Genomic DNA, 22,516 nt, shown 5'->3' on the forward strand with positions numbered 1-22,516 from the left:
GCTTTATCTTTTTTTGTTTCCTTCATTGTCATTATTACTTATGTTACCCTTTTGTCTGTTTCAAAAATTCTTGTTTGCAGAGAAGAGTTGTGTTACTTTCAAAGATGTTGACATAAATATGGACATGGGAAGAACAGAGAATGCTGACATGTCAAACCAAATCCTTGCTGTCATTAAAGGATTACTTGTCTGTGGTGATACCAAAGTATTGAATGATGATGGCTGTAGCCTGATGCTACATGTCTACCCTCATGTGTTGAAGCTGTGTCTAGGCCCTGTGCAGCACCATTATCTTGCTTTCCAAATATTGTCTCTGTGGTATCAGAAGTTTTTACAATTTCCACAGGATAAAAAAGTGCTATATAATTTTCAAATACTTCAGGGGCAGTCTCAGCACCAGATTGAGAAATTAAAATTTTTATATGACAGTGATGAACATGTCTCCTCTGAAAGCAAGCAGCTAGATTGTGATTCCCAAAAAGTTTTATTTTCTGTGCAGTGTCCAGTTTTAAGGTCAACTCTTTCTTGTGTTTGGTTGAACTGGAATAGCCCTGTCGGTGGCGTGACAGAGTATGTCATTGAGCTATTCTCTGTGCTGTTGAGACTATGGAACAGTACTTTGAGAGATTGCAAGGACAATGAAGATTTATGTCACCTGTTGTTAGAGCAGTTGGTGAACCATGAAACTCAGTTGAGGACCAAGTACAGGGCACTTGCCTTGTTGTTACCCTATGTAGATGGTTTGAAGGTACATAGCTTTGTTATAGTTTGTTTATTTGAACACTGCACACATGTTGTTTTTTTTTTGCTTCTTGAAACAGTTCAGATATCATATCAAATAGTGCATATATATATATATATATATATATATAAATATATATATATATATATATATATATATATATATATATATATATAAACTGGCTGGATATGACCTGTGGCCTGCTGACCTTAGTTTGGGTATTACTGATCTAGGGGATTCCATTCACAATTATTTTTAATTGGCCATGAAAATGAAAGTTAACTATGAAAATGGGTTTTAATAGTTTAGCTGACATATTCATATCAAATATAAAATACTGTGAAAATGGGTTTACCTGATTTGTTAACAAATTTCGTTCTTTAATAGAGATAAATTTAGGTATTTTTATATTTTTAGAACCGTCCATTTGTGTGAGGGACATTAAGCATACACCACATTTTCTGCCATAGTTCAAGGGGCATTCATGCCAAGTCTTTTCGCAAGATCGGTCAAACAGTTTTGATTTCTATGTGGGACATACATACATACATACATACATACATATACCGAAACGGAAAACCTACACCTTGTACATTCCAATACTTAGTGCTCCTGACAATATGCATTCATGTTTAAAGCATTAGAAACTATAGACTTTGACTGAGTACTTCATATAATATGCACTCTTACTATGTACTCTGATAATATACTGAACTCAAACCCCCTGAAAATATACTCTTATACTTAGTACTCTTGACAAGGACAATGTACACTTATATTTAGTACTCCTAACAATATACAATTTACTTAGTAATCCTGACAACATAGACTTATGTTAATAAAACCAGAAAATATACTCTTATACTTTATATTACCAAAAATATACTCTTTATACATAATACTCCTGAAAATATATTAGTATACTTAATACTCCTGAAAATGTACTTTTATAATTAGTACACCTGAAAATATACACATATACTTATTACTCCTAACCCTATGCATTCCAACTTAAAATTCTTATTACTATTCATGATAATTTAAAAGTGAAAAACAACAACCACATATCTTATGAATTCCAGACATTCCTTGATAAAAGAAGACATGCATATCTCTATACCTCACATTCTCATTATTAGATATTTCGCAGTGAACTTAAATGTTATAAATCTGAAAATTTGTTGTTAATTTTTGGAAGCTCGTACAACAACATGCTGAGATCATAGATGAACTTACTGCGTGCATGAAAACCAATCACATGGCTGCTGTAGCTACAGACTTATACAAGGCTTTCATTGAGCAACTTCAGTAAGTTTCAAGTTTAAATCAGCATTTTTAGACTCCATTCTGTGAATTAGGGTTGGTTTGCAATGGATTTTTGCACTTTACTATTTGTAAATTAGTTATTTTTTATTGATCCAACTCAAGAAATTTCCCAATGTGGTTCAAGAGACCGCTGCTTTATATCCTAACAGTTAGTGTTTAGTTATATAACTATTATTATTAGTATGTAGTGCATTTATTATTATTGTTACTATTTTTTTTCTTTGCAACAAGGCTAGTTCATGGAGAAAACTGTACAGCATTATGGAAGCAGATCTGGATAAATGCTTTAATATCTGGTTTGACATCTGAAGACAAGTTAGTCATTAGTTCCTAATAGTTCTTTTGAAATAGTACATTTCTTATGTCCTACTAGAAATATAGTTTTCATTGCTCTTGTTGTAGTCTAATTTAAGTATGTATTGGTGTAAGGCCATACATTTCTTGAAGGTTTAATAATTTTCTTGTTGTTTAGTTTACAGCGTTCAAAAACTTGTACATACTGGCTGGTCCCAACACTAAAAATCATCCCTGACAGCCATATTGAATTACTCAACTCTCTAGAAGAGCAGTACCATTCTGAGGAAAGCAATAGTTTGAAACATTTGTTTTTGTTTGGGTGGGTCAATGTACATCGGTTTTTAAGGGATTTCAGCCAGGTAGGTCATTGTGGTCAGTGTTGATCTTTTTTTTTTAAATGTCTGTTTGTTTAGCATTCGAGTTGCAATATTTATTTGATACTTATAAAAGTTTTTATCTTTCTCTATATGTTTATTACAGGTGGCTTTCCCGATTGATTCACTTGAACTTTTACACCAGGCATTGAGTTGTCCCTATGATGACATTAGATCGGAGGCGTTCTTGGTTATTTGTAATACAATGAAAAAGGCTGGTGAGTTTTGTGTGTGTGTGTGCTGTAGTTAAAAATAGCAGCCACTAAGTGAATTCCACCATGAAGCTATTTGACTCAATTTCTACTTTAGTTCATTACCAATGGTCTTATAACAATTAAAATCTGTGTATATTATACCTTACACTGCTTTTATGCAGTTTTATCAATGTGTCATGAATGTTAATGCATATTTTTACTAAGTGGTTGTCTTGCTATTATACAAACATAAGAAATCTTTTTTGAGAAAGCAATTAAAATGGTGTGAATAATGATAGCAATTAAAATGGTGTGAATAATGATTTAATTATGAAAACTTATTAACAAGCCCATAATCATAAAAATTATTGGTCCTAGAAACAAAAAATTAAAAAATTTAAAATACCTTGAAGGACTATTTAATAATACCTTGCTGGAATATTTGACTATTTTATCCGAAAATGTTTCATATTGAACCAAAAAAGAAAAAGAAAATGAATTTTAGAAAATGACAAAAAGCTCAGCCTTTTATTATCTTTGCTAAAACTTTGGTATTGTTAGACTGTCCTCTTCTTAATTCTTTATGTTTAAACCTTTATTTTCAGAGCCTCTTTCTGAAGCAGAAGTGAGTCTTTTGACATTTTTTATTCCTAACAATTTGAAAACTGACTCCGCCCCATTTCGTCATAATTTAATAAGTGGAGTAAGAAAACTTTTGGTGAGGATCAGAGACAGTTGTTTGACTGCAGTCAACAAGAAACGAACCAATGAAGAGTTTCTGGGTAAATTTAAAGACACATAAAGTTTGCTATAAATTAACATCATATATATGAACATAACTACAATATAAAAATGTAATGGTAGCTCAAAAAAGGTTTGGAACAAGGAAGTGGCTAAAGTGTTTTTATTTTGTAAAATTTTTATTTTTTTTTAGACAAGGGAAAGAAATCCCTTGGACAAGAGAAAGAAATCTTACTTGACATGTGGTGGTATAGATTGAATTAGTCCCCTTGAGGAATCTGGAGCCCTGAGTGAAATTTTTGTTTGCATTTAAAAAACGATCATGTAAACATTCACCAAGATACCTCCCTTATTCCCTCCCCCATTCAAGTGATAGGATCATAGCACATTGAGAAAGCTAAAAGCTAAACAAAAACAATTGGTGAAAATATTTAATTCTCACATATTTATAACTCTTTTATGTTTTTTTTTTTTTTTTTTTTTAATTTAATTACTGAAATGTAGAATGTGTCCATCAGCTCTAGAAAATACATAGTTAATGAGCATCACATTAGTTAATCAACTGTGGATACTTTGTTTTAGTAGTAGAGTTTTAATAGCACAGCTTTAAAGTTAATGGTTAAAAGTTTTTCTCTACAGAGAGAAGTGTTCACTTTGTGGACTGGTTCTACAAAATTGTAATGATGAGTCTTGCTCCAGGCTCTGCTTACCAGTGTAGAAGAACATGTGTTGATATACTAACAGCCATATTAGAAATACTTATCTATGATGAGCAGGACACATCCAGGAAAGGGAAAGCACAAGGCAAGTTTTATCCAACTTTAAGACTAACCGTTATGTAAGACTAAGACTAAGACTGCTTTATTGATCCTTACGGAAATTTGTGTTATGTAGACAAGTTGCTAGCACATCACAGCTCATGTCAAAAGTTTAAAATGATTTTTGCATCTTTATGACATTATCTTCTATTAGCTTGCATTTGTTTCATAGGGGGGGGGGAGGTAAAAGTGGGATGGCTATTGTAACGAATCTCCGCTATCCAGGCTCTCTGCAAACTGCACCACACGACACAACGAACTTTAAGAACCTCACAACTCGGAGCTCCAAAGTATCAGTAAAAGTTTAATTTCAAATAAATCACAATTACTGTACAGTTGGCAACAACATTACACTAACTGTCCAAAAACCTTGTCTCTGCTCCAGACTGACTTCACACACCATGCTGGTTCTGACTTATCTTCATACTGGTCACATTGCGAGGTAACGTGAAGTGTCTTGACTCTAACACACTCGCTCTTATATAGGGTCCCTACAGGCCTTCCAGAACCGGATGGAACATTGCTTGACCACTCAGGTTGATTACATTCGCCGTGATTACGCGTGCGTAATATTTACAACACAGGCCCTTGCAGAACTGGCATGTACTGTCACTTGTCACGGTTGACCGCTCGTCTAGCTCTGACCTGGGGCGATTGGCATAGTCTAAAAACACACAGCACTATCCCCATCTGTGTCATCACCAGGTTTATAACAGTATTTTAAATTGAGCTCTAACTATGTTATGTATATTTTTTGGCAAAAAATAAATACCTAATTGGCCATTATCATTTTTCAAAACATAATAATGTTAAGATTAAATTTGGCTTATGTCTTTTATTTTTAACATGGCTTCTGGGCTTAACTGTTTCTTTGCATTCAGCTAAGAGTTGAATATATATAAAAAGATGTATATGAACTGTCTTATGTAGACTTAAAGAACCCTTGCAAGATCATTAAATGGACTACTAGTAGAAGAATTTGATTTCTCTTTGAAAAGACTTCTTGCAATAATAAAGCATCTCAAGAAATAAATAGAATTAGAAATGATAACTTTTTTTTTTATATTACTTATTTTTCTCAGTAAACAATTAATGATTCTACAAATGAATAAAAAAACACATTTAAGAATTTCAAGTTCCCTCTCTTGATGTTGAACTGAAGAGTCAAAATGGGAAAGTGTAAAGGATATGACTTAATTTTTTCAGTGGCTAGTAAAACAAACAACTGCTTTCATAGAAGTCTCCAACAATAGTGTCAGGAGTCCACAATGTCATTTCTTAACAAATACTTTGAAGTCCAAAAACTTTGAATTCTTGGTTAAGAATCCAAACACAAGTCTCTCATCAGAGACTTTATCCTTCAAAAGTAACATTTTTTATTTTTGTTTACAGAATCTTCCAACAAACTTATCCATTTTGTGCGCTCAAAAGATTTGTGGAACTTTTTTAGTGAGGAAAACTTTGTCATAGTTCTAGCTTGTTTGGAGGATGGGGCACAAGAGGTATATTTTATAATATTTTTCAATTGAGTTTTGTATATAGATTTTTTATTTTGAGTCAGGTCTCTCAATAAATACACTTAATATACACACAGATTTTTTTTGTCATCTAAAAATCTTTTTTTTTTTTAAAACAAGCAGAAGTTTAACTTTTTGGTCCAAATATAGTGTTATGTTTCTCTTCTTGGATTCTTTACTGAGTGACAGAACTTTTGTTCAAATAGTTATACTTAATTGCATGTAACAAATTAACTACCAAATTATTGTGCAGTTGGCAGGATGATAGCTGCTGTACTGTACTGAATTATATTGCTGTACTGAACACTGCCTGTACTTTGCCACTTACTTCTCTATTTATTTATGGTTCCCCAAAAGCTTCTACACATAGAAACTCTGTAGGCCTTTTTGATGCACATGGAGTGTTCATATCAGTGAGCCTCCAAAAAGTCATTCTTTGTCACACTTTACAGCATACAACATCCTGGCCTCATCACATGTATTAGCTGATCATAGAAGGCAAACTCTACCTTCTCTGCAAGTTCATTAATAACTATATTCATTTTTTTGAAGAAAAGATTTCTGAAAAAAAAAAGAAAAATATTCATTTTTTTGAAGAAAAGATTTCTGAAAAAAAAAAGAAAAATAAAGTCAAAGAAAGTGTTACACTGTCTTAAAGTTGTAGTCTAATTTGGAGTAGAGTGCAGTACAGCACAATGTACTGTGTGTGTGTTGTATTGAATTGTATGTCTAGTTGCCAAGTTGTCACATTTCTGTCATTAGTTGAGCTAATTCAATAATCCTTTTTCTAAACAGATTCAAACTCTATGCTACAATCTTTTAGATAAATATTTCCATTGGCCAACAGAGTCATGTGATATTAAGTCTAGTATACTTCCGTTGATTCAACATGCTGCTGCACTGTTACCGAGCCCTCGAGCCTATGAAGCCCACAGCGGAAAACTTTTGATGTCCTTAGTATTGAAAAAGTAAAACTTAATCTTCAACTTTGTCTAACAGAAATTGTTGAACTTTAGCTTTGGCTAACAGAAATTGTTGAACTTTAACTTTAGCTAACAGAAATTGTTGAACTTTAAATTTGGCTAACAGATATTGAACTAATAATATCATAACTTAATGATATAATTTTAATTTCAAAATAGAGATATAAATTCTAAAACTAATGAAGTAAATGTCATCTCATACATTTTTGAAAGTTGTTTGGACTTATCCTCATTTAACTTTTGAGAACTAATTTAAATTATATTTACTTACAAGCATCTTTCTTATGTTGCAGAATTCAAGAGTATTAATACATGTTAGCATATTTATATACATAAACTACTTGAAAAAATATATATTTAAAAGGATGAGGCTTTCAAGAAATAGTGTTGATAAAGATATGCTGCTAATAATACAACTTTTCCTAACTTTTATAGAAAGTCATTAGATACTCAATTTTGTCAAGTATTAAAAATGCTAACATACTGGTATTAAAACTTTTACATCTTGATTCCACTTTAAACTATTTTCTGAACTGTATACTAAATTAAATAGATATTAAAAAGGTTTGTCTACACTTGAATGATAAATTATTTTTTTCAGATTTGTTTTGGATCTTGGGTTGACATTTTCCTTATCCTATGATGATATTGAAATGCATTATCAAGCAGAGTTGGTGTCAGGCTCAACAGACGTTCAGCCATCACTTGCTTTTGTAGACATGCTACTAGTACACATGAAAGGATCTTTGGAAGTTGTTACCAATGATTTGGCCACTGGTTTCAAAAGTCATCCTATACATGGTGAGATTTTGTTTCTAGAATTAATCCACTGAGTCTGCTCAATCAGCTTCAGTTTTAATTGGGATAACAAAGAATTCCTTTTTATTATTTTCCTTATTTATAATATAATTAATTAGAGTTAAGTATTTGAAGGTGTAGTGTGGTGTCTGAAAGGTGAAGCACTTGGCTTCCTAACTCAGGGGTCTTTGGCTTGAATGAATGCTGGGATTTTGAATTTTTTTTTTTTAGGGCACCCCTGAGTTTTTATGGGTATTTGACATTAGTTGGGGAAAAATACAGGTGGTTGGTCGTTGACACCCTTGTGCCACAGAAACAGATAAACTTTACATCATCTGCCCATTAGCTCACAAAGTTTGAAAGGGAAACTTTACTTTTTAAAAAAGTATTTAGTTGATTAAGCTGCTGTTCTGCTTAACCTTTGATCAGCTAAACTAGACTTGATTATTTGGTTTTGGCGTTTACTGGTCTACTACTGTCACAATCCAAAAATGCAAGTGCAGGCCTATAACATTGTTTACAATGGAAGTTCTTTATTATAGTGATGTAATGACTAGGTAATTGGCTATTTCTTACAAGATCAGCTTGTGCATACATGAAATAGTTTTTGGAATTTCCACATTATGTCTAATATAGAGTAGTTTAGAACAATTTGGAAACATTTAACACATGCCAGTGATGTATTTTTTCATGTACATTGTTTTCCTAGATAACAGATAAACTCAATTTCCTATTAAATTTAAGAGGGCGTCTATTGTTAAAGGATACAAATGTGCTTATATGTTTGTAAAGCTTTCAATTATTGAAATAGTGAAACAAAATCCTTACTTGGCCTTGTATTTATATATTAATTTTCTGAGTCTGTTAGCAGTTTGGCTGAACTTGAGAATTCTGTTACTAACAATTCTTTTATTCAAACCATTAACTTCTGATCAGGTTGGACCAAGTGTGTTACACAGATATTAACTGATGTGTCTAAATGCTGGAAAACAGACTTTGATTCTGGGGCCTGGAGCTCTAGACTTCAAGAAGTTTACTCTCTGAACCAGACCATCCTAAACTTGATGCTTGATGTTATGGCTGGGGGCACAACATTAGGTATTACATATAGATCTTTCTAGATATTATTTTGAAACATAAAATTTACTTAATGATGATGTATCTCTGACTTTGGAGACATACATTTAAAAAATTTTGAATAGCCATATACAAATAAAAAAACAACAACTGTAATAATAACTCAACTTAAATTATTAAAAATGTAAGAACAAATATATGATTTGCTTAAATGTAAAATTGACTTTTGTTGAATATGTCATTCAGATAATTGTCCATCATTTGCTGACATGGGCACAGCATTAATGACTTTGATATCAAGTGATGAAGATTCAGAAGAGGGACTTTTGTCCATATCTCCTGCATTTCAATTACTTTTGTCATGGTGCTGGCTCAATATAAAGGTCTGTATCTAGAATAGATATTTTTTTTAAAAGAAGCTAATATCATTATTTTATTTAGATAAATGTGGCTGATGTCAAGATCATCTAGCTGCTGAATAATAAAATGTTTTAATGTTTTTTAGTTTTTTCTTTTTTTTTGGGGGGTGGGGGGGGGGTATTTGAAAACATTAAGCCCACCTAAATATCTAGGGATCTTAATATCAGTTAAATAGAGGTGATTGTTTACTGTGGTGGCCAGAAAGCATGTTCTTGACAGTAAGGACATGAGTAAACTCTCTGTCTCAGGCTTATATGACTTGAATGTCTTACAGGAAACTTTAAAAACGTTCATTATATAAACCAATAAGAAAAATAGGGCATAATGACCTAGAGGTAGAGATTTTCTACCAAACTGACAGTTGATTTGATCTGGTGGAGACTTCTCTACTCTTAGGATCTTCTTAGAGTCCTCTTAGATATGAATACCTGACATCAGATTGGGGAAATGTAGATCTATAGATTGTAGGCTGTTTAGTGGGCCACACTCATTGAATATTTTTACTATAAAAACAACTGTACCTGCATCTATAATGTGTCTTGAAGTAACTTTATTTTATTCCAAAGGAGAGCAGTGCTTGTCTAGGGGAGTTAACTCATGTTGTCTTACAACATAGTGAAAAATGTCTGCTCTCTGTTGATGTATTACACAACATTGGTCAGATTTTTGTTAAAGTTTTAACTACCTGCCGGCATAGGGTAGGTATAATTTAAATATGACATATCCAAAAGTTTTCGCTTTTAATTACTGCTTAAGTAAAAAAAAAAATATTATTTTGAGGAAAACACAAATGAACTGTAGCACAAAGTTTTAAATGAATATAATGTTTTGAAATACATTTAGAAAAATAAAAGGAATTAACTTTACTTATGGTGTATTCTTTTCAAGGGTGCTATAGAAGGATGTCGTGATGGATTTTTTATCTTCTGTTGTTCTCTTCTATCTAGTAGTGACCCCTATCTGAACAATATTCCAAGGGAAATATTAAACCAGGTAAATGCAGGCATATCTTTCTTAGTTTCTCTTGCCGAAAAGATTTTTAAATAGAGACTACTTACAGCTGTTAATTAAAAAAAATTATAGGATTTTTTGTTATATATATTTATGTTCTGTTACTTTAAAAAGTTTATTTTGTTCAACTGTCTACACAATCCTTAGCTCCTAGTCAATTTGTCAGACAACTCTCTGTCTTCTAGTGTGACGAGGAGATCAGCAGGTCTACCAATTGTTGTACAAACAATTTTACAAGCAGCCCACAAGTCTAGAAATGTAAGTCTTGGGAATGCACTTTTGAGTTTGTGCACAAGTGTATCAGTGCCACTCCTTAATTGAACTTGATTATTAACATTTTCTGCAGGTTTGTGGTGTAGCAACATTTTTTTTTATCTGATAGGAAGCAACAGTGATATAATAGTAATGAGCAGATAACATCTTAGCTTTAACAGTAATATGTACATAAAATCTTAGCTCTAATAATAACAAGAAGGTAGCATCTTAGCTATAATGGTAATAAGCAGATACAATCTTAGCTCTAATAGTAATAAGAAGATAACATCTTAGCTCTAATAGTAATAAGCAAATAAAATTTTAGCCTTAATATTAATAAACAGATTCCATCTTAACTGTAATAAGCAGATAACATCTTAGCTCTAATAGTAATATGTACATAACATCTTAACTCTAATAGCAATAAACAGATAACATTTTAGCTCTAATTGTAATATGTACATGACATCTTAGCTCTAATACTTATATGTACATAACATTTTAAATTCACTCATTAGTGTGATCTGCTGACATACAGTGTAGAACAGCTTTATACTGTGGCTTGCAAACCTCTTCCACATGATCCAAGCCAACTCCAGGACTTAAGTCAAAGTCACGCTTTAAATATTTTAAAAGTAAGTAATAATAACTCGTAATAGAAATTATAAAGAATACTGCACAGTGGAAAAGGGTTCTGTTAAGCATTAGTGTTCCCATGTTTGTATGACTGTAACTTTGTTGGGTTTCAGGTGATATTCTGTGATGCCATGTTAGCTCCAATGTTGATGCCTTTGTTATCAAAGATGACAGTACTTGTCATAGAAGGATTTGATTCTCCTTCATGGGCAGTAAGAAATGCAGCCACTCAACTTATAAGTAAGTGTTGTTTTTTTATGCTGACTTAAAGTGACTTGTTGACTAGCTTAGTCAATCTCATCTCTTTCAAATCAAGCTCTTGATTAACGAGACTGATAAGATTTCTAGAAAATTTAAATAGTTTGTAATAATTTTCTTTTCTAAAAGCAGGGTCTTTAAATGGTAGGACATGAATAGCTGGACTGAAATATAATAAACATAATTTAATTAAACCCTGCTAACTTAAAAACAAAGTCATAGTTCCATGAAGCCTAAATCAACTTAAAGCAAGCAATGAAGTGAAACAATAAACAGTAGCAATAGCGAAAACAAAAAACAACTTTGTTCATGTTCATACATCATTCTTCCATACATGATTATCTTGTGTGCTATTGTACAAATGTTTGCTCTAATCATGTATTGTTTTTTGTAATGCATAATTGTAAAACAAATTTCCTCACTTATAATAAAGTTTATCAAAAATACACATTGATATAATATTAATATTTCCATCCACAACCTTTGTGTCAGCGATCAATCTTCACACAAGTTCTTCCTCTCAACCTTTCTTTGTGTCAGTGATCAATCTTCACACAAGTTCTTCCTCTCAACCTTTCTTTGTGTCAGTGATCAATCTTCACACAAGTTCTTCCTCTCAACCTTTCTTTCCCAGGTTTTTCAGCCAGCATGCTTTTTTAAGAATGTTTTAAAGACCAACTGAAGAGGTTTTTATCGAAATTGAGATAACTATTGATTATGATAGTAGAAGGTATCAAATATAGTTCCTAAAAATTTGAGTTAAAAGAAATACATATTTATACTAGAAAAAGTCATTTGAAAGTGTAAAAAAATTAACGAGATTTGAAATGGCTATGTCATGGCCGAAAGCGGAAGTGACGTTTTAGTATGGAAATAGGGGGAAAATGTCGAGCTCAAGACACTAGATCTAGCTAGACTGCCTAGAGGATTCTAGATCTTGTTTTTTTTTTTTTTTTTTGTTATTAAGACCAACTTAACAATTTAGTCTTATTACTAGATTGTAACTAGATATGGATTTAGATATCTAATAATAGATTTTTAGCTACATAAATTTTTTTTACTAGTCTTAGTTTAGATCTAAGATGTAGATCTATCTAAATCTAGTCGTAGATCTAATTTAGTATAAATTAAATAAAATAAATTATTATTATAAAAATAAGTACAAAAAACAATAATATAGATCTAGGAATATAAAAATATAGTCTAATGACTTATATAGTAACTAGCCTAGGCTATAGGGCTAGGTCACTTCACTAGTGGTCTGTAATATTAATATAGACGTCTATATGTCCTGGGGAAGGTTCTTTCTAAATCTTTAGTTGGTCTATAAAATTAAGTCTATTCTTGTTTTGTAGTAGGGCCTACTACAAGATTTAGAAGACTATTATCACTTATAGTCACTATAGTGTCTATAATAACAATAGTTTTTAAAAAGCATATAATTTTTACATATCATTCTTAAGGAAGGTATAGATCTAGATTTATAAATTAATAAAATCTAGACTTACTAAACTATTTCATTAGACTCCAAGAATTACAAGAATTAAGATAGATCTACTATAGTCACTATAGACCTTTATAGTATATAATCTAGTTACATTCTAGTAAAGTAGCACTAGATTCCTCTAGGTTGATATTAATGTTCATATTCATTTAACATTACTTAATTTTTTATTTATGTATCTATTATGTATCTATTACTAAATATATATATATAGACTAGGCCTATATATATATATATTTTTATTTTATTTTATTGTAGAAACCTGACATTGGCTAAAAGATGATCTGACGCGTCCAACAGTGGATGGCTGCCTGATTGTGTGTTATGCCAGCTGGACTGTTATTTTATAAGACTGTTGAGCATCTTTTACTTATAAATCTAAAAGCTTATGCTATGACACTCAATGGCTTAGAAGAAATCCTGTCAGTTTTATATGGTTATGACAATAATCTTTAATAAATAAGTCATATACAAGGACAATAAAGATTATTATTATTATTATCATATTTTCAGTTGGTTTGTTTTAAGCTAACGTTGTCTTAAATTTTTAGAATTAACAAATTTGTTACATTTTCTTTATAAATACTCAAAAGTGAAAAAATATTCTTTTGGATAAATTTCAACTTTGTGGGACATGCCCTTTATATTTAATGCAAACATAAAGTTATTTATATATAAGGCATTATCTTCGATTCCGAAGATTAAGGATGAATGCAGCATTTCTCTTGACCACACGAACCCAGTTGCAACTTGTATATTTTGTCATATCTAATTCATTATACAGACAAACCAGTGGTTTCTTTGGCATATAGGAAAGCAGATTGCCTTTGAAAGAAGCAGCTGAAAAGCTCTGACAAGCTTGCTAAAGACACGCAGACGACGAAAAAAAAAAATTATTATAAATGCGGAATGCATAGTTTGTTTATATTTATAAATTAGTTAATGAAATATAAATATTTCCAGTAAGACACTGTTTACAAAGATATTTTAAAGAAAATTTAGCACCCAAAAGTTATTTAGCCAGATAAATAATTTAATATTAGAACTTGAAATATTTAATAGCTTGAACCTAACTGATCAAATATATTACCTCAGCTGTTGCTATCTTAATTTAAATTAAAATATTCTGATAATATTCTAATAGTTATAATGTTTTTTGTTTGGACAATAAAGATTATTATTATTATTATTACTTTGAAAATATGTTAATATAAGAAAAAGTAAAAGTGAACTATTAGTTAGCAATACTGCTTTATAACAGCATTAGGAAAAACAAATTGAGCTCTTCATTGCTATCAGCTTTTCATTGAGCTAACTGCTTCCAATATGGGGATTACTCTTAAATTTTTAAATCATATAAGTTAAGGAAGCTGAATTTGTACTTAGTGTGCAAGTAACTATCTAGCTTTGACTTGTTTCTCCCCACCCCATCTCTACACACAATTACACATTATCATTCCAAGGGCATTTAAATAAGTGAATTCCATTAGCTGTTTCTGCAACCATAGTTTCTAGCATATAGATCTATTTTACTATCATCGTTATCAGAACGAAAAATACCGGTAATTGAAAGAATTGGTGATAAAAAAAAATTGCAGGTGTACTGCCCGATATGGTGGACAGAAACACTGTGTTGTGGTCAAATACTGGGTACGCATGAATGGATCTAAGTTAAACCGGCTTGCTAATTGTGATTAGCACACACTCATAGTCATAAAAAACCACACGTGGACTGTAACAAGAGGTATAGTAGACTGATCCACGTTGTACGGTGGACTAAAACTCGATACTAGTACGCTTGATTGGATCTAGGCTAATCCGGCGAACATTAATTCGCTTACCTCTAAATTTAGTAGCGTGACCTAGTTTCCATACTATGACGTCACGGACCAGTGTAGTGAGGGAGAAAGACATCTCGAATGGCTACGAGACTAAGACTTTTTAGTGTCCCTAAAACCCACATTAAAATGCTAATATCTCATTAACGGCTGAAAAGTTATAGAAAATATTTTGCATAGACGTTTTTTTAAGCATTATATTACAGAAAACAAGTATTAAAACGGTTTCTGTGATTGACCCCAAAACCTCTTCAGTTGGTCTTTAATATGTAATCATTGGACTGATAAGTATTAATTTTAAGCCTCTTTATTTTCTTGTAGGGGATGAAGCTTTTGTGGCACAAAACATCTTTTGTTATAAGTTTTTAACAAGAACATGAATGACTAAAGGCCAATTTTAAGTTGTTTGGTTTATTTCACCAGGCACTCTCATCTCACGGCTACTGGGCCAGAAAAATCAGTTGAACAGCAACACAACATTGGCAGAGTTTGGTGCTTTATACCCAGAGCTTTTAGATTACTTGGTGTGCAAGCTTCAGAGCTCTTTGACCATGACCTTGTCTACTTCATTGTACATTGTTTTCAATCTTATCTCAAAACTTGGTTCAACACACTCACACCAACAGGAGTCTGAGTAAGACTTCAGCATATATTTATTTCAGCATTTATTTATAAAAATTATTTTATTTTTCAGAGAAAAACATTTATTTAGTCTAAATATACAAAATGGGAAAAAAATGGTTAAAATTGTAAAAGACATTTGGGCCATATTACGCAAAGCATGGCATTGCATGTTTATAAAAACAATAAAATCTAATAATAGCACACTAAAAGATAAACTATTTGAAAATCTGCAAACTGCCATGTTGTTCAGAAGATACAAGACAGCTTCTTGAACACTTTCCAATGTTTTCATTGATGAAGTACAAAAGATCTTCCAAAATTTTGATAGTTTAAAAAAACAACAATGACTATAACATTCCAATTTTTTAAAAGTTTTATTCAGTTTATATTGCCAGACTATTAACATGTATATATTTTGACAAATATTCTAAAATGTTTCCATAAAGCTAAATACTTACTGGTATTGAAATTGTTTAGAAATGTATTTACAAACAACTTCTACTAACTGTTTTGTTTTGTTTAAATTGTATAATTATCATAAAAAATTAATATTGATCTATACTTTAGAAAATTTATGAATTTTTTGATTTTTTTTCAGTTTATGTAACCGCCTTCAGAATTCAGTGTCAGCTTTCATATCTAACCCTGTATATTCTCTCCGCAATTTATCTGCTAAAGCTTATGTGGTATTGTCAATGTGTGACAAATCTGATGATGACCTGGCCAAAGTATTGATCCAAATCAAAGACAGAAACATTCCAAAGAATGCACTGCATGGCTGGTTGCTTTGTGTTCAAAACTTTCTAGTCTCTGAAAAAGTTAGGTTTGTAGAATTCAAACTTTTCTGTAACAGAAAAACTAGTAGCATTAACTTTTTACACCATGGCCAATGTCTTACTTGGGTGTTGGAAGTCCAATGACCTTCCAGCTTTGCTTCCCCCAGGTAAGGGAGATTTGGGTGATTCTGGAACTTCAATCTTAACTTCCATTTCAAGTAATAATCATAATGAATCCAATACTAGTTGTTCTGATTGGCAATATATTATGTTACTTTTCACTGTTCTTTGTTTTTTTATTTTAAAATTAAAACAGTAATTTCTTATATGAGTCATGAATCCTATGGTCAGGAGCTGAGAATGGTGAATTCCTTTTATTATGACCCCCTATTAATATTATTGTTATTACAAAGTTTCATAATTTTAAAATCTAATTACAGTTTGTAAAAATAGGTTGTTCAACACTTTATTTTAATGCAAGAAACTCGACTGCTGTAGAATATTTGCTGAGAATTTTTAAAAACTATCTTAATAGTTATTGAATTATTTCACTTTAATGTGCATCCTTTAGATTTCTTTATTATGTTTGCACATAAGTGTTCTTATTTGTTTCCTTATAATCTGAAGTAAACGGTTCGTTCAACTAAAATTAATGCTACCTGAATTGATTCTATGTATTCTCAGTCAGGACATGTTTGTAAGAGTCATTGACTTCCTGTTGACCAATGACTGGTTACTGAGCTACACTTCTTGTTTGATGGTCACCAGAAGTGTGATGGACATTATCCAGTTCTGTGTGATTCATGGTCAACTCAATTTGGACCTTGTGACAAAGCTTTGGCCTATGCTCAATAATCTATTGAAAGCCATTGACAGCCCAATAAATCAGTTGCAGGTATCTGACATTAACATTGCCCAAATGTGTAGTGTAGGTTCTGTAAAAGAGGCAAACATTTTTATTAAAATAAAGGAATTGGGAAAGAGCCACTTTTAAAATATACTATCAAGAAAGATTGTGTGAGATCTAGATATTCTAATGAAACAAACATGTTCTCTGCCAGAGAGCTGATATTGTAGTTAAAAAATGTAGCTTGACCTAACCCTAAATGACTTCTAATACCTGTATAAAGTATGATTGTCTTGAGTTTGTACCCTTCTTAACACTTGATTTCCTGCAAGAGATTATAAACTAAAGTTCCCCCCTTTCAGACCTTGTGGTTTATAAAGCAGATGATGTAAAGGTCATCTGTTTCTGAGGCCAACGGTTAACAAGGGTTTCATGTGGCCAGCACAATGACCAACTGCCTTTACTTTTCCCCTACTAATGTCAGGTACCTATTAGAGCTGGGTGGACTCACAGGTGCCCAAAGATTAATAAATTAAAATCCCAGTCTTCACTAGGATTTGAACCCTAGACCTCGGCTTGGAAGCTAAGCGCTTTACTGCTCAGCCACCACACCTCCGCAGGAGATTATGATTAGGATGTAATAATTTTCTTGCATGAAGGAATATCAGAAAGTTATTTCTAAAGAAAAAAAAAACAATTTCAAATAATATTTTTGTACACTTCAAATTATACCACTCATTCCCTTAAGAAACATGTTGCACAATTACAGTGTGTGAACATTATGGTGTTTGCTTATCATTTGAATAGGTGGATGGGGCTCAGTGCTTTACATCATGTTTACAAACTTTACTGGAGATGTATAGCAAGTGTCTCAGCACTAATGAAGTCTACAGGTTACAACTTTGTAACACTCTGACCAGGTCTTTATCTTCAACATTACATGATGTGAGAGGAGCTGCCCTTGACTGCTTAGATATCTGTTTGGCCAAAGGTTCTTTTATCTCAGAAGCCCAAATACAAGTAAGGGGTAAATTAAGATTATTACAATACTGACAATTTATAATTATTACTAATCTAATCTTGATATATTTTTTTCAATTTACTTTGAACCTCAATATTTCTTTTTTTGCAACAAAATTGTAATATTCACACTAAAATAATGTTTGGAATTTCAATTTTAATCATATTATAATAATTTTTTTTTTTTTTTGAATTTGGGGTACATTTGTAGACTTGTAGTAGAAATAATGTGATCACAATTGTGAAGAAACTAACTTCTCTATTCTCAGAACACAATTTTAGTTGTTTGTTTCTTTCACACACTGTTACACATTCTGGGCCATACATAAGCACTTACAATATGTTATTGAAGTGACTTAATTCTAGTTATCTCTTTATTCAAACAGAAAGAACTCCTGGCCCAGATGTTTAGAGAGACCACAGCCAAACATTTTGTCAAAATGGTGGATATTGTCATTAATCTCAAATTAAATAATCTGTTGCTTCAAGATGTCCTCAATTTAAATATCTCTATAGAAACACTGAAAAGTCAGTGGAGAGAGAACAAATTTGTCACTGATGTTTTATTTTCTTTGGAAGGTTTACTTTTTGGATTAGCCACAAATGGCTACCTAAGTGACAGGTAACAATAACTAATATCAATGTTAAATATTATGTTTTTGTTTTTTTGTTTACAATATTTTTTATGTGTGTATAATTGTCTCTTATACTTGAGCGCTATGGCAATTTAAATGTCAGTTCAAAAATATCAACCCTTATAAGCATAAGAGACAAGACTTCTCATAATGAGATTTTTTAAACAAATTTTCTATACCATTTTTTAGCTTTACTTAATTCATATGTTAAAAAAGAAGATTGACTCTGTAAGCATTTTAAAAACTGAACGAAAACTGAAAACCAAAATAAAATAAAAATATTAATATTAAAAATATTGCTTTTTATCCATAAGTTGTAACTTATTTACTAATCAGAAATATACGAAAAACATGCATATATGTAACCCTGCCGGACCAATTAAAACAAAGGACGTTTGGGCCACGAGGCCTTCATCAGCTACAAAACAAACAAAAAATAAAAAACAATTAACACAAAATAGTCTTGAGTTAACTTATCTGTCCGATGTTGTTCTCTATCGAGGCAGAAAAGAAATGAGCTACGCTGGTGTAAAAGCGCGGAAAAACGGAAGGGGGCGGAGATGTCAGGCAAAGATGAATGGGAAAAGGGGGTACCGTAGTGTTAGTGCCCATCGTATATTAAATAAAAGTGTGCTGGCTGTTGATCCCGTTAGGTTGGAGGGTGCCTGACATGTAAATAAGTTTGTTTTTGATCTGCAGACGGGTGTTTTTGTCATTGCATTGTTGTATAGCAGTGACGAGGAGGTCGGTGGTACCCCTATGATGTGTGTTATTGAAATGGATAGAGACGGGCTTAGTTGCAAAGTTACGAAAATCTCTAAAGTGTTCTTGGAGTCGTGTTTTTAAGGTCCTGCCTGTGTTTCCAATATAGACCATCTGACCACCTTGAGCATATTATAGCATATATGACTCCTCTACTATTACAGCTAAACATTAATCAGAAATATGATTGCAATAACTTCTCCCACCTTACTCCAAATGAAACAAAAATGCTTTTCTCTTCCTTATACAGGGTTAGACAACTCTGCTTGTGGGCAGAACAGGTTGTTAACTACAGTCAGCTTTATGTAAATGAGAATCTCCGCTTAATGGCTGCACAAAGTCTCTGTGTTGCTGGTGAAAATATTGTAAAGTTCTGCTGCACTTGTACATCTCCTTCAAGCATTGCTAGTGTAGTAACAAGGTGTGTAGAGAAAGTCCATTGCCCCATGCAATCAACATTGGTTACTTATATATTTAGATCAGTCTTCTTCTATATTGTTGTGATCTAGTATCAATGTGACTTCACAGCTACTTGATTAGTAAACATAAAAAAATATACAAGACAGCTCTTTCAAATATATAAAAAGGTTTATTCCTGACAGGGTGTGATGCTATTCACACCCAATGAAGTCATTAGGACAAAGGCTTAATAGTCTTTTGAACATAGATTACTTGATGCAACGTTCACTACATTACCAACAACAACAAAACATCCTTTCAACATAACCCTACCTCTACCCCCCCCCCCCCCCCCCCCCCATTTCCATCCACACACCCTTAACACAGTGTCTTATTTAACCAATGGACATGTACACAAAGGTGAACCACCCTCCAACATTGTAATCACAACAAAGAGTAGCACCAAATCCTGAATCTAACTAGTTAACAAACAATTTCAAGTCACTTCCCTTAACAGTCTCATCTATTCCTGTCTTATACTCAGTGTGGTTCAAGATCAGTTTCTTCATCAATATAACCTGAGCTACTCTTGCTGTAATTATTTTCTATATTTTTACAGAATTATTAACCTTGCCCATTCAAAGTTCACTACCATGTTAGGATTAAAATTCAATAACATTTTGTTTATTTATCAGAAAATGTTACATTTGGTAGAGAATTAAAGGGGAATGAATGCCCTTTTTATATAAAACAAATTAATATTCATAAACACAAAAATATTTTAATCTTGGATTTTGAAAATTGAAAATAAAAAGTTTTTGTCTGTGGAAAAGTAGCCTAGATCTAAATTTTAGAAAATATTTTCAAATTTAAAAATTTGATATTTGTTCATATTTTCACCAAACTTTATATATAATAGATTTAAAAACATAAATGATTATCTTAAGCTCATTACCATTGGAAAATCAATCACAAGAAAATAGAGAAAATTAAAAAAAAACTGCTTTAAAAGGAAACTCTGGTGTGCTTTTTTTTTTTTATTTGCAATAGCTGCTCTTGGAAGAAAAAAACACCTTAATTTTCTAGACTTTCTAGATCTATTCTTTCATTGGATTGACCTAGATTCTAAATCTAGGCCTACAAACTGATTTGATGTGTCGGCATGGGAAACAATTCTATTACCCAGTACCAGGGCTGGCCTTAGGCCACTGCAACCTATGCGGCCACAGTGGGCCCCACACTTTCATAGGCCCGCTCGGATTCTAGATGTAAATTATTAAATTAATCCATTTTAGCTTATTATTAAAGGGTTCCTCAAATTCTCCTGAAATTGCAAAATATACAAAGAAGTCATGAAAATCTCCTGAAATTATTATAATCTTCTGAAAACTCATCCGAATCTCCTTAAAAACAGACAAAATTGTCATTTCAAGTGTCATTCAATATGTAAAACACCAATCCTACTCTCAATGAAAAAAAACCCAGCATTGTCAGCTTTCATTCAATAAAAATGTAATAATAAGGCAAATTTTAACCAAAACAAGAAGTTCAAATACTTAATTTACTTTAATAGTCACTGGCATACAAATATATATCTAAAAAGCGATATTTTGCTAGTCGACAGTAAAGCTAAATGGCAGATCTGAATGTTTATTGGCTTTTTGTTGGAAAACTACTATCTGGATGGCTGCCTGGTCGTGCAGTTTGCACGCTGGACTGTCGTTCAGATTCATCGATGGTCCCGGGTTCAAACCCTGCCCGCTCCCATCCCCCGTCGTCCTGCGGGAGGCTTGGACTAGGAAGTAATTATCTTCAACTCTGAAGGAACATCCAAAACTTATAAAACATTTTACAAATATTTCTACTGTAGATGGCTAGTAAAGTTAATGTGACAGTGATTTTCTACTAGTAAAGTATGAATAAAATGCAAAGACGAATTAATTTTTTTATACAAAATCTCAATGTTGACTTATTATACTTATCCCTACCTAGACTGGGCCCCACGCAATCCGTTTCGCATAGGGCCCTGCAATCTGTTGGACCGGCCCTGCCCAGTACTATTTTTTTAAAACAATGATGTCTACTTGTTAAGATATGGTGCTTGCTGTAGAATGGCACTATATAATCTTTGTTTTCTGATCTATAAATGCATGTATGTCTTATAAAATTAATCTTTCCTACTTTATTCTCCAATTTGTTTTGTTTCATATTTGACTTCAGTCTGATCAGAGCCAGTATTCTACTTCTGGAAGACACAGAGACAGATGTGAGAGAGGCTGTTGCCAGATTTGTATGCCATACAGAAAACAAAACTTCCCTCCATTATGCCTTGTGCTATCCTGTAAGTAATTAGATGTCAGGACTAGAAGCTGGGGCTCAGTTTGATCATATCTAGACATGATTGTGTAATCAATACATAGAAATCAATGGAAAAGTAATTGATGAACTAATTGATGAACTAAAACATAATTCTGTATATATGATTCAGTAGTTTATAATGAAAGTATTACAAAAAGTATAATTTAGGGGAATGAAACAAGCAGATGTACTTGATGGGTGCCTGGTTATATGGTATTTGCTTTAGGTCACAATGTTCCTGAGCTGGTATCCTACCATCTGTCACCTCATGCAGGATAGCAGGAGGTTTGAGAGGAAGCAATAATC

General features: G+C 32.3%; 1 protein-coding gene across 2 annotated transcripts in view; it reads left to right on the forward strand.

The window, feature by feature from the left end:
• LOC106051675 (thyroid adenoma-associated protein homolog) overlaps positions 1-22,516 on the forward strand; it is a 32,478-nt gene that overhangs the window by 6,715 nt on the left and 3,247 nt on the right. For both annotated transcript variants that reach the window (XM_056023811.1, XM_056023812.1), the window contains exons 8-31: positions 81-748; positions 1,941-2,050; positions 2,300-2,383; positions 2,541-2,724; positions 2,846-2,957; positions 3,539-3,715; positions 4,314-4,478; positions 5,885-5,994; positions 6,805-6,977; positions 7,594-7,793; positions 8,727-8,888; positions 9,114-9,250; positions 9,854-9,985; positions 10,176-10,280; positions 10,446-10,556; positions 11,072-11,188; positions 11,303-11,429; positions 15,213-15,423; positions 16,012-16,236; positions 16,874-17,084; positions 17,844-18,056; positions 18,443-18,678; positions 19,704-19,874; positions 22,073-22,193. In XM_056023811.1, coding sequence (XP_055879786.1) covers positions 81-748; positions 1,941-2,050; positions 2,300-2,383; positions 2,541-2,724; positions 2,846-2,957; positions 3,539-3,715; positions 4,314-4,478; positions 5,885-5,994; positions 6,805-6,977; positions 7,594-7,793; positions 8,727-8,888; positions 9,114-9,250; positions 9,854-9,985; positions 10,176-10,280; positions 10,446-10,556; positions 11,072-11,188; positions 11,303-11,429; positions 15,213-15,423; positions 16,012-16,236; positions 16,874-17,084; positions 17,844-18,056; positions 18,443-18,678; positions 19,704-19,874; positions 22,073-22,193 — 4,262 coding nt within the window. The remainder of the gene's footprint in view (positions 1-80; positions 749-1,940; positions 2,051-2,299; positions 2,384-2,540; positions 2,725-2,845; positions 2,958-3,538; positions 3,716-4,313; positions 4,479-5,884; positions 5,995-6,804; positions 6,978-7,593; positions 7,794-8,726; positions 8,889-9,113; positions 9,251-9,853; positions 9,986-10,175; positions 10,281-10,445; positions 10,557-11,071; positions 11,189-11,302; positions 11,430-15,212; positions 15,424-16,011; positions 16,237-16,873; positions 17,085-17,843; positions 18,057-18,442; positions 18,679-19,703; positions 19,875-22,072; positions 22,194-22,516) is intronic.

The sequence above is a fragment of the Biomphalaria glabrata genome, chromosome 3 (genome assembly GCF_947242115.1).
Source record: "Biomphalaria glabrata chromosome 3, xgBioGlab47.1, whole genome shotgun sequence".
Classification (NCBI taxonomy): domain Eukaryota; kingdom Metazoa; phylum Mollusca; class Gastropoda; family Planorbidae; genus Biomphalaria; species Biomphalaria glabrata.